We start from the raw sequence: 12,814 nt of genomic DNA on the forward strand, positions 1-12,814 counted from the left end.
TTTGAAAAACATAACACTGTCTGTTCTATGCTCGCAAATAAAATAAATAAAATTTACGCCATTTATACACGTTATACAGGTTAACGTACAGTACACGTGTACAGATATACGTATAGAGCTAAGAGTATAAGACGAGATATTTTCGATAGTATTTCGATGCTTATGTGGAAAAATGGAAAAATGTTTCGAGGAAAAGTTGAGTGAGTAAATTAGCTAACGATCCTCCAATTTTTATATTTCAATCCTACTACTACTACGTTTAGCAAACAACAAGAAGAATTCGTAACGGTGTAAAAGGATGTTTGACACAACATTGAGATAAAAAAAATCGTGCGTACCTAATCTATTAGAGCTTTTCATATTTTGTTCGAACCGATTTTTCCTATAATCTCCACGATTCTTAAATATCCTTTCATCGTCGTTTGTAACGAAAAAGAAGAAAGAAAATCTGCTCGATCGTACAAACCAATTCAAATATTAACGTTTAAAAAGTGATTGCAATCTTCTTATAAAAAAAATATTAATTCCTTAAAGAAGTAATCAAGGTAAAGTAACGAATGGCCAAAAGGTGCCCAGTAACTCGCTTCGAGAACCCTTACCTTAGCCAAATAGCAGCGAACGGCAATTAACGTATCGTAAAGCCAAGTGGATACAAGACACGGACAAGCGTACTCGAAGATTTATAGGTCAGTTTCTCAGGATTAGGAACCTGTGTAACATCCTCCGTATAACCTACCTGGCATACCACGTACAACCATTTTGCGATCGTACATCAAATCTGCTTATTCGTCTCAGCCTTCGTGAGGCGATACGGCTTAAATCTGAAAAATCGGCTTATCGTTTTTTATCTCTTATGTATTTATTTTTACGATTAAGCTTATAATTAAACTATCAAGTACGCAAGACCAAGTAATTTGGCACTCGGATTGTCTTTATCCAACGACCACCAATTTTCTTACGTATCGTTTCGTTTCTGTTAGCTAACACGGCTAACGGATTACGTTTTGTTCTTCTCTTGCCTCTGCAACGGTACCAGTTCACAGACTATATAATTCAGAGCTTGGAATATTGGTTAAAATTCACAGACTGGTGGATCCTTTGAAACGGATAATAATTGGATAATAATTGGATAATAATTGGCTAATAATTGGCTAATAATTGGCTAATAATTGCATTTTTAACGACAAGGCGAAAGCTTGTTTCTATTTTTACAAGTCGAAACAGTTTCACATATTTGTACTTGTGATAACGTTTTAAGCGCATATTCGCGCTGCACTCCGTTTATTTTATCGACTAGAGACAAAGAAAGAGAAATATCATTCTTTCGGCTATTACAAAAAGAAATACGTCTTACAGTATCGGCAAATTATACAACATTTATAATTATACACAACTATTTTATAATTACAGTAGCGATTCGTAGCGAACGAATTTGTCGATAATAATTAATTACGCTCGTTAATCGCAAATAGACACGCTTTAATTCAAAACTGCTGTCAGACATATTTGAAATTGCCACTAATTAAACACTGCCAATTACTATGTCGCAAATTCGTGACATTCGACTTGGTAAGGTTGTTGCAAACAGCTGACAGGGTCAGCTTGAAAATAATTAGAGCCCGTTGTAACGAAAATTCGACGAACGTCGATACTCTACGATATTTAATCCGACCAAAAGGAAGAAAAAGCGTTTCGATGAATAATCATTTAGACACGACGCTAACCACCAAGTTGCTGGGATCGATGAAATGGAGAAAGCGGTTACACGTATACGTACGTACGTACGTAGAAAAAAAGTTGATGGGAATGACCACCTTGACAACGTATTTCGTCGTACTTACAACTACTTGGGGTATTCCAAATTACGGTCGAACAATTCGTTTGACGGTGATGTTGAAAAATAGCAAACTGCTGGTCCCCTCGTCTGCTACGATAAAAGTTGCGTAGCAAAAACCGTTTTAACGAAATCAAAGTGCAACGAGATAAAATTGGCTCGATCGTACAGAACGTAAATTTATAATGACAAAATAGTGGACGCGTGTATCGTAATTCTCACGAGGGCCGAAGCACGCGATACGAAAATTCGCGACAAACGACAAATACAGACGAAGATTCGAATAGATCGAGCGCTGCTATAAATTTCGTCTCGGCAAGGCGGGGCAAATAGTCTGGTAAGAAATGCGATTTCCAACGGTGTTTTGAGGCAAAGCCAAGAGAAAGCAGTGGAAAATGCGAGAAACGGACCAATAGGTCGATCGGCAGAATCGCACGATCGTCTCTGGTGTGTCCGTTCGAGTACGTTTCTGCACAGGGAATAGTGGACATCGTTATCGTTATCGTTATCGATATCGATACAATTGCCTATGCACGCGGTTGGAGCTACCGATATATCAGATACGAGTGCAGTACTCGTACAGGCTTTCCCTCGAAACCATTTAGCATAAATTAACAAATAAAAATCTTCTAACGTCGTAATTTTATAAGATATATGTCGAACGATACGAATTACAAACTCTTTCCATCCAAGAACAAACAACTACTGCTTAAAATTCACTAAAATTCACTAAAATCCTAGAATAGCGTACGAATAGCGTAACAGGAAGAAAGAGACACGCTTGCATTCGCCATAAAATTACAATAAACTGAAATTCTTTTAATCCCGCAAAGCCGAACGATCGTAACGAAACTCTAGTTGGCGGGTATGCTCGCTGCAGCGTGAAATCGATCGTACGTCCAAGGGGTTGGGAGAGGACGAGCTCGCCATCTCGCCGCGTGGCAAGAATCTCAAGCGGCGAGTGTACATCTTTCGGTGGCGCGTAGGAATGTGTCGAGGAGCTGGATCTCGCGGAAACGACATTGACGCGAATCGCCGGTCTATCGCGCAACAGCGGAACACCGTAGCGATGGACTCCGATACTCGAAAACGACCCTGTTTGCCGTACCGCGTTGAATTTTATTCAACGTCGTAGCGGTGAATAACGATTCGATAGGTTGTTTAGAGGTTTGGCCTTCGTCTATATGCATACGCGTGTACAGATAATACGTATGTATCGTAGATAGTAAGAGAGAAAGAAAAACGTGAAAGCGACAGGTAATGAATATCGTAATATCGTAAAACAGGTAATATCGTTGGATATCGGGTTGGGACAGATTTTGTAATCGGACTCTTGTGATCGAGACGAGCGTCGAAATTAGGCTTGCCTCTCGCTTCTCCGAGGACGAAGGCTAGAACCGCTTATATAACCTCCGGTTTCAGGGGTTAGACGTAGCTGGCATTTATCGATAGCGGGGAAATAATGAATCGATACTTTGGCCTGCCATCTCCTACACGTATGTAGGAAAATGTTGTCGAGATTGCTGATTTCTGCGGCATACTTGGACACGGTCGAAATTGGGAACGCGTCAAGATCGAAGGAAACGAGTCAAAGGCGTCGCTTAAGGTGGTTGCCCGACGAGAAACGCGTAGCTTTAACGAAAATCGACACGGTGACGAGGATATTTATCAGGGAAAATATCGTGGCTGCATTTTAAAGTAACATCCGCCGTTGAATTTGGCGTCAATAACGCGATTGGTGACAAAGTTTATGAAAAGTCGCGTCACCGCCACCTGTCACCGACTAGATTTGACACGAGTCTACGGGATTGGAATCTGTCGTAGCGAATTCCACCTCCGACGACACCTTGAGAAGAAATTAAAAGAGCGATACGACGGCGAGACGAATGAAATTTTAACGCGACAAACGCAGCAATTATTTCGATCAGCCCTCGTGGATAGAAACTGGTTGTTCGTTGCTTAACGCTTAACGTTGCTTAATCGAGAATCTCGATTTGAATTTTTCAGCGGAAGTAGGGCAAACTTTTTCGTTTGACAAATTCAAAATTCATCATTATCCATCTCTATTTATCGAATATGTCGGATAGATGAATTATACGCGTCTTGCCAACTTGAAAATTTTAAGTAGGGAATTATATTACGACCTTGAAAATTATGTTTTCCCATACACGTAACCGGGCCCCCCCGTTCGGCCTTCGTTTTCGAGATATTCGCAAAAGCTCCAATTAAATTTACGTTACGGTTACACTTGGTTCTGGCATATAGATGACCGCATTTTTATATAGTCCAGACTTAAGCCCTGGTTACTACTTAAACTCATACCGATACCGATCGTCTTCCATATATAAATAAAAAATAGATAAATCAACGGATCACAGTTTGGTCGGGTTAGACGTTGGATCGATATACGGCCACCTCACGGATATTATACGGCTATTATTAACGCACCGCTTAATTCTTCTTTCACGCCATTTTGTAAGCGTATCGTAAATTCGACTACTACCATTATACGATTGTTCGACTATTATTATGCATATACGTTACACATACTGCCAAACATGCCTTTCTCTATAACTCAAAAACTCGACAACTTGCCGGGCCGCTACGTCGAATTCTTCCATTGTTTATTACCATTGTTGCCAACTAACGTTAATCGCCACGCACCAATGTACCAATGTATCGATATGACCGATATGACCGATATGACCGATATGATCGATATAATCGAATAAAAGAAAAAATTGTTCGTCGAAACTTCGCTGATCGAAATTTCAGTTCCCTTGGCAAAAGATCGTGCCTCGCGAGGACACCGATCGATCGCTTGCTCTTCGCGAAGAAAACAATGTTTCCACAATGTCCGATTCGCGATGCTGTCGCTCGGCTTTCATCCGGCCTTAACCACGAACGAAGCTGGATCCGCTCGTAGAGAGCACGTAGAAAAGTACGTAGAAAACAAGCTCGTAGAAAAAGAACACTGTTTCTGGCTATTTCTTTCGTGATCGTATCGCGCAACCATGTCGATCGTATCTCGTCTTTGCACGTGAGTCACGTTGCTTTACGTCTATTTAACCGGCTGAATCCCTCTTCCAACACGACCGATTGTCTCCCAACTACCGTTACATCTGTAAGCCTGCTTTCGATCGTTACCCCGACTGGCTTTCTCCCCTATCTTTTTTCGCGCACTTTTTTCCTTCTTGGAATACGACTCGTTTAACGACGGGAAGAACCAATGCGAATATCACTGTCCGCAGACCTACCAGCCGAACTATGCTGCTCTCCATCGAGCATAAAATAATACGAAATACGTACGCGTATGGATAATCCAACGATCGTTTGCCTTTCATCGAGCTGCGCGAACGCAATAGCGCAATAGCTCCTATTATCCGCAAATACCTATTTTCCAACTATTTTTACGATTATATAATAATCAGGAAATCGAGTTACGTTTGATCGCATGTTCGAAGAAACTTTGTCAGTCGCACCAACTAATCGAAAAATTTGCCACGAGTTCAAGAAGATATCTACCCTGTGGAACTTTTAATCGCCATCCCAACTAAAATTACGAACCGAGTAAAAGTAAACGATCAAAGACCCAATTTTAAGTAGGACTTGGCAAAAGTTTGTTTCTCGATGTTGACGAAGGATCCGCTAGCTGTCGCTAGACGAAGGTGGCTGGATAAATCCTTTCTTTTGCTCGAGTAATTGGAAAACAGGTTCGTTTATCTATGTTTCGTTCTCTTCTCTTCTCTTCTCTTCTCTTCTCTTCTCTTCTCTGTTCCTTCCATTGATTTTCATTGTATAAGGTTTTTACAATCGTGAAATAGTTTTAATTTCTTTCCTTGCCATATGTTTATAATAGACAAGCTATCTACCGAACCTATATATTTTCCAGGGTTTACAATTGTCCTTTACTATTGGCGTAACAACCATTTTAAATAGTATGTAGCCTTGCAATTACATATATATATATATATATATATATATATCGAGGATAAAGTAACGATACGATTAAGAAAAGTATCGTACGTCTTCTTGTGTCTTGTATTAAACATCACTTCGTTAAGGATGCGTACCGCTACGTACGATATAATTAATCGTTCCAGATTTACGTATTCCTGCCCTCCTAGCTAGACGAATCAATCCGTTTGGACGACGAGGACAACTTACCTATTGTACAGTTGCGTACATATTATGCCATCTAGAATGTCCATGAACGCACAGTGTCGCCATTAGAGCGGAAGTACTTTCTGCTCCATTTTTCAAATCTCAATTTGAATCGCGTCGTTGCTACTCGCAAGAATGGGATGCAGTTTACGTAGGCGGACAGTTACGCGATTCATACTTAATACGCGCGGCGAATATAGTTTAGATCCCTAAGAGGCTACTCGCCGCAAAGTCCTCGGTCACGACGATCCGGTAGAACGTGCTTAAACCTAAGCAAACTTTGATCCTTGATTAAATTTGTACGTATTCCACGGTCGAATGACTCCGAGGTTCGGCCAAACGTTCACAGGGATAAGTAATTATATTTGCCCCTGCAACCAATGCCTCGTGATTTACGTTTCAGTGGTGAATAAAACGTCTCCCCTTTTCATTTTCCCCTCCCATTTTCATCCAACTAACGGAACAATTTTATTTATGAATATGGATCTGCTCGTATCCAACGGTTGTTTCTTCTTCCGGTCATTTTCAGATTATACCAGTTGATCGCTAACAACGAATAGGCTAACAACCAATCGGCTAGAGATGGAGAAAAGCGTTGGTTTAGTGGGTAGCTTTTAAAGTTCACGAGACAATTACATCCTACATTCTACGAATTAGGATCTGTCGGCAAAATTAATCGCTGCTACGAACAATTATACCTATACGTTTTCCGGGATATCGAATCTCAATTGTTTTCTAGAATCGACGTTACATTGACTCTGTGTGCCCCAAGTTGCATTTCATATCGAGACGCGCTGAGGGGGCGCAAAAAGCATCTTCGAACGCCGACTTTGAGAATATCTCGTTGATGTTCCAGAGGAGATACCATCGTTGACGCCACTCGCGACAAATCCTATTAACGTTTATTATGAGGTGAGAATCGCTGGCTCTTCCAAACGAATCGTATCGCGTTCAGATCGGAGAAAGACCGTTCGATCCATCTATGACACTCGTTCGATGATATTTACTACTTGCTACTGGAACCATTTGGATCGGTTGAAAGAAGAATTATTAACGCTTGCGCACGAAACGATCAACCTACCAAATATCGAATTCTACGCAGACGTTAAACAAGAATACAACAACCCAGACATCCGTCGAATAAATTCGGTTATTCGATTGGTACCGACTAAACAACTGCATGGTATAAATAGGACGTGCGCACAAAAAGAAGGAAACAACGGTACTGTAACCGGTACTGACCATTGCGTAGTTAAGGATTAAAAGCTACCGTTAAATCCCATTCTTCCCCCGGAAAGAAAAATAATCAAGGCGAGAGATATTTCCCTCGATACGCGAACGTTGATCGCGTGGCAAATCATTCCTGCGACGAGAAGTCGGGTTAGACGCGACAGGTGCAAACAAACGCGTGCAACGAACCTTTCCCCGTCCACGAATACGATCATACGCAACAAGGTATCTGGCCGAGGATTGGGCTCCGAAACAATATTCAATTTGCACGCGTGACGCGTACGCGTCGCTGTCCGCGAGATATCGATTGCAAAAGGTTCGAAATTGAATCGAAGCCGGAGGGTTAACTAGCGACGCTGCCAACGGAGTTTTATCGATTCGCGCGAATTAAACGTTTGTGTACGGATTCGGTCGGAAAGCCGGCCAGCGCTTGCTTGCCGCATCGCCACCTGCATTGCCTCCCGTGCTCTTCCGTCACCCGTGCGATCAACCTCTTTCTTCCTGCAATTCGCTTTGAATCGCGTACTTGACCAATTCTAGACTCGAAAAAACGAGTCTCCGATGACCAATCGTTGAAAGTCCAAAGGGACCGACGGTAGACGATGAGAAACGCTGCAAGAGAAAGGCAGAACTTTGTAAGGGCGCGTTCTCGATAATCGCGAATGACGATCGAATAATAATCGCATCAGAGAGTCGGATTTACATGTATATGTTCGAAATTTCTCTGGATAGCTCTTGTCGATTCCGAGGTAAGCGCTCTTGCGTGCAACAAGGACTGTGGTCCCTCGCAATCCGTTTGTCAAAGGACACCGCTACCTTTCCCGCTGCCTGTTTCCTCTTCTTTTTCTTTTCTTTTTTCTCTTTTTTCTTTTTTTCTTTTTTTTTTCTTTTTTTGTTTCTTTTCACTGTTACACGTATCGTCTAAACTGTTTAGTTTACGATCGGTTGGTCATATCGACGCGTCGTTGGCTATACGAGGCACTCGGAGCAACTCGAAGAATTGCCGCAAGTTCCGTCCGTTCGTTTTTCGCCTGCTTATATACTATGGAAAATGGACTTTCGTGGTAGAGAAAACGTAACGCTCGAAAATTCCCGAGAACGGTATTTTCCGAGTGTCACCTCCCAACGGGTAAGGTATCCTGGCAGATACCTGCAGCGGTTAAGACTCGTTGCATAGATTTCAGAGAAACGTTTTAAAACAATGACGGTACTATTTCCGTTCGAAAGAATTGGAAAAGTACGGGCGAACGCTGTATATAATATACTCCATCCGTAACACGACGTACATACGCATTTCACAATGAGCAACCTTGTTGTATACAAAGACGGTTATTCGATTATTCGATTATTCGATTATTCGATTATTCGATTATTCAATTATTCGATTATTCGAACAGCAGAGGCGTGCGAGAACTTGAAATTGGTAGTATTTCGAGGCTGGAGAATATCGCAAGTTCCGATAATTTCGACAACCCGAAATTTGCCATTGGCGAGAAATATTTTCGCTAGTCGACTGGTTCGCGAAAAATCGCGTCCCAATCTCTATTTAATAGCCGTGTCGTGTTTTGCTTCGGACAATCAAGGTTTTGCCATATCGATAAAAAATGTAATTCCACTCTGTCGAATAATTGTTCAATTTACACGTATTAAGCTTTAACCGTACTTAAACTTATTTTCAAAGACGTTCGTTACATTTGTTCGAGGATACATTCGCGTTTTAAAGGATTTCTCCTTTCTTCTCTTTGTCTGCCGTCCCTAGCTGTTCTCGCTTTCGAAAGCTCTTGATAGATTTGGCCGAGGAGAAATAAAGCGGCACGACGTTGCTTCGCTTTTCTATCCGTTCGGCGTCTCGTAACGCGGCAGTACGGAAACGAAATATCGTTCCGAAGAAACGATCCCTGTTTCGTTTACCTACGTAGCACCGAAACCTTACCGAAACACGCGAGAATTAGAATATTTTGCCACAATAGCGTCGAATATCGAACGAGTACGAAATCCTCGTCCCGTATTTCTCTAGAAAAATAACCTTTTTACATCGCGTCAATATAAATGTCAATCTTTAATCCCTCCCTCGGAGAACCAATAAATTCTTTCGGTACTCGCGAAGCGAGGTTGATTCAACAAAAATAAAAAAACAGAGACAGAGAGAAGAATCGTATGCATAGAAAATAGCAGGGAGAAAAATCGTGACGATAGTTGGTAGATATTGGAATCGAATCCTTTTGACTACGTTTCTTGTCGGAGATCGATCGCGAATGGGGAAAACGGAAAGAGAAGGAACAAAAAGAGAGAGAGAGAGAGAGAGAGAAAAGAACGAAGACGACGTCGCATCGTATCGTGAAACTCATTCGCACGGTGGCAACGGTAGTAGGACTCTTGGTTCCATCGAATACCAGATACCGAGCTTGCCCGCGGATGCTGGGTGCTTCTAAAAATTTCAGATTGCTTTCGACCGTTTAAAAGTTCGCCTCGTTCCCTATATATTCTTAAATTTCAGCGCTCCAAATGGGAAGCGGGTTTCGTGCAATTTCTGCGAATTTATATCGGACCAAGAACGATTACGATTTTACGATTCAAGATTTTTAAACTTAACATAATTTAATATAATTAGAAAAAGCTACTAGGATAAACTTTAACTTGAACAGGTAAGATTGAAATTATAATAAATTATAATACGAAATCAACTTGAACAATTTAAAGAGAGAGATTTTACTCTTACTTACTTAAATACTTATTAAGCGTCCAGCACTACGTCGTATTTGAAATACCGTAGAATACCGTTATTCGCGTCGTACGGCGTATAATTGAAAATAATTGGAACCGACAAAGCGAATCTAGCAATATTTTCCAGCCATGTAAAAAGTCGATAAGACATCGGCACGTAGCATGAATCGTTCGGGTTTGTTAAATGAAAAAATCAAAAATACCTGTATAAATTGCCTGTATAAATGTATACGTCCATATACATGTATATCCGTATAGGGTGTCCAAAGCTTCAACGATCAAACTTCATCAGTAATGCTCCTTAGGTAGAAATAAAAAAACCGGTTTCCAATACCGTCGTAGTTCGCCATCGTAGGCAGACGCAGTTTATGAATAATCGATGTTCCAAAGGACAACGTACAAACAAATGCCTGAGACTTTCTTCGGACTTGCAACGATCGCAAACGGGATATACCTTTCAATAATATATCGATAATATCGGTATCAGAATATCAACTATCGAGAGTAACGATATTTCGTTTTTTCTGACGGTAGCTTTACAACGTCTAGCTTCCACAAGGTGAATTAAAAGTGGCATAATGGAATTTCCAACAAACATTTCGACACGGAGATATTGCCGAGAAGAGACTTGCAACGCCTCGCCTTCTTTCGCACGCACACCTACCCTAACGCGCGACAAAAGTAATATTCGTCGTTCGAAACTCGGACGAAAATTGAGCACGAGTAAACTTAATTTCGCTCTCTAGGTGGAAAAAGAAACGACCTTGGTGAAAGTTTGCAACGACGAGAACAGTAGGGTGACAAATCCGCGGCGTTATCGAATTAAATTCCAAACGAAAGTGGATCTTCGATCCGCTCGACGGTTCGCGAAAAAAAAGAAAAAAACGAATAAAACGAATAAAGGTGGGGACGACGTGGGGCGGAGAGTTAGCAGCAGGTCTTATTCCGTGCAGCTTCGCAAACTGTGGCTTACCCTTAACGACTCGCTCGTTAAAAACGGACGGATTTACCGTCGCCGACGAAATTGCCCGGAGATGAAGCGGGAGTGTAGCTCGAAAGAATTCAGCGGAGAAAAGAAGCGCGGGTAAGAAGCAGAGTGGTGGAGAGCACTTTCGAGGAGGTCAAGGTGAATAATCTAATTATCGACACGAACGGAATCGCGACTCGATCTGTTTGGTAGACGAGATTAATCGGGTTCTGGTTCCAGTAAAACTAATTTTATACATTCTGTACAAGTTAGTTACGTAGAAGTAATTAACTCGAAAGTTCGTTTATTCGATGAAAATTTACATGAGAGATGAGAAATTTCTTAGAAGCAAAGGCCGTTTCGTTCTCTACGTGCCTATGAATCATCTGTGAATAATCTTACTGGAGCAAAGTAATCTTACTGGAACAAACGGAATAATATAAATCAGGCAAAGATCTATCTAATCTACGAGTAAAATGTACTTACTTACAACATAGAGGTATATACGGTATACGGTATATACGGTTGGATTTATTCCAATACTTTCTGTAGATTTTTATTACCATCATTTTCTAGTACTCGTACTGTAACGAAGGCTTCGTTCGTCATCGATCGACGGATACTCGGACGTGCGGTTGCCACCATCGAATTGGCTACCCACCTATCAAACGCGTCGCATCTTGGACGATTTTTTTTGTTCGGTTATCGTTAGCTCGGACCATTTAAACACCGAAAATTCTCTCGTTTTTCTCGCCAAGAACCAAGTTGAAAAAGCGAAAGCGAATATTCGCGATTCGACGCATCGCATCGACGCATTACGGAAACTTTAGAAACGAATTCTGATTAAGTTAGACGACGTCGAAACAACTATCCTCGAAGGCCGTGTCCTAATCGATCTGCACGTTCGCCATGTTTCAGCCTTTCATGGTGCCTATGAGAGTACTGATGTTATTAGGAGGTGGGTTACTGGCAGTATTCGGAAGCGAGGCGATCGAGCTAGGAGGTGCTGGACCTTTAGCGGTAGTCGCAGCGGCCTTCGTCAGTTGCTACTTTTGGCAGACACAAGGCTGGGAAGTTGACGACGTAAGTACATTTACATATTTACAAGGAAAATCCAGCAAGCGTTGTGTCGCTTCTAATCGCGCCCTCTTGATTAAATACGCACCATGTTCTAAAACGTGTCGATCAAAATTTCTTAGCACATTTTGCATATTTAGAGAAACGCAACGAAATTTTATACAAATATCGATCGGTTCAACTTGTTTTTATATATGCGTGTGTGTGTACATGTATATATTATCCATTAATACCATATTGAAAAGCGTTCACAAATCAACCTCGTAATTAAATACACAGACAGATCTCCACGTCGCTTCTGTCCTTTTTCTTATTTTTCCCCCTTTGTTTACTCATAAATTTTAATTATTCTATCTACAACTATTACGATTTAAAATTTTTTTCACGTCTCGATACAATACGTATACGATACGATACGATACGATACGATACGATATAGTGTTTCCCGTTCTATCACATTCCCAATTTATTTTTAGCGTAGAATATTCTCTTACCATAAAACACAGACTATTTTATTCTATACATTAACTTTCAATTTTTCACAACAATCAATGTTCCACACGTGACTGTTATATCGAAATCAGTATTCGAAACTAAGTCCTATTTTATAGCTTAATACGTTCACAAAATATGTTTATTGGCTTTATAAATTTTCCGACAAACCTACAAAAATACAAAAGTATGTTCTCGTATGGAAGTATATCGGATGAACTAGTTTCAGTTGCGAAATACACATATACCCAAAGTCTTCATAAATAAAACAATTTCAGTTTGCGCGTGCTATTTGCTTTCGATTTAATCGAATCGTAACGAAACTA

At 40.9% G+C, this 12,814-nt stretch overlaps 1 protein-coding gene across 5 annotated transcripts in view; it reads left to right on the top strand.

Annotated features, from left to right (window-relative positions):
- Positions 1 to 12,814, top strand: part of LOC122569706 (sodium/hydrogen exchanger 9B2) — a 97,047-nt gene that overhangs the window by 71,036 nt on the left and 13,197 nt on the right. For all 5 annotated transcript variants that reach the window (XM_043731211.1, XM_043731193.1, XM_043731202.1 and 2 more), the window contains one exon: positions 11,838 to 12,002. In XM_043731211.1, coding sequence (XP_043587146.1) covers positions 11,838 to 12,002 — 165 coding nt within the window. The remainder of the gene's footprint in view (positions 1 to 11,837; positions 12,003 to 12,814) is intronic.

This window comes from Bombus pyrosoma, linkage group LG1, assembly GCF_014825855.1.
Source record: "Bombus pyrosoma isolate SC7728 linkage group LG1, ASM1482585v1, whole genome shotgun sequence".
Taxonomy (NCBI): domain Eukaryota; kingdom Metazoa; phylum Arthropoda; class Insecta; order Hymenoptera; family Apidae; genus Bombus; species Bombus pyrosoma.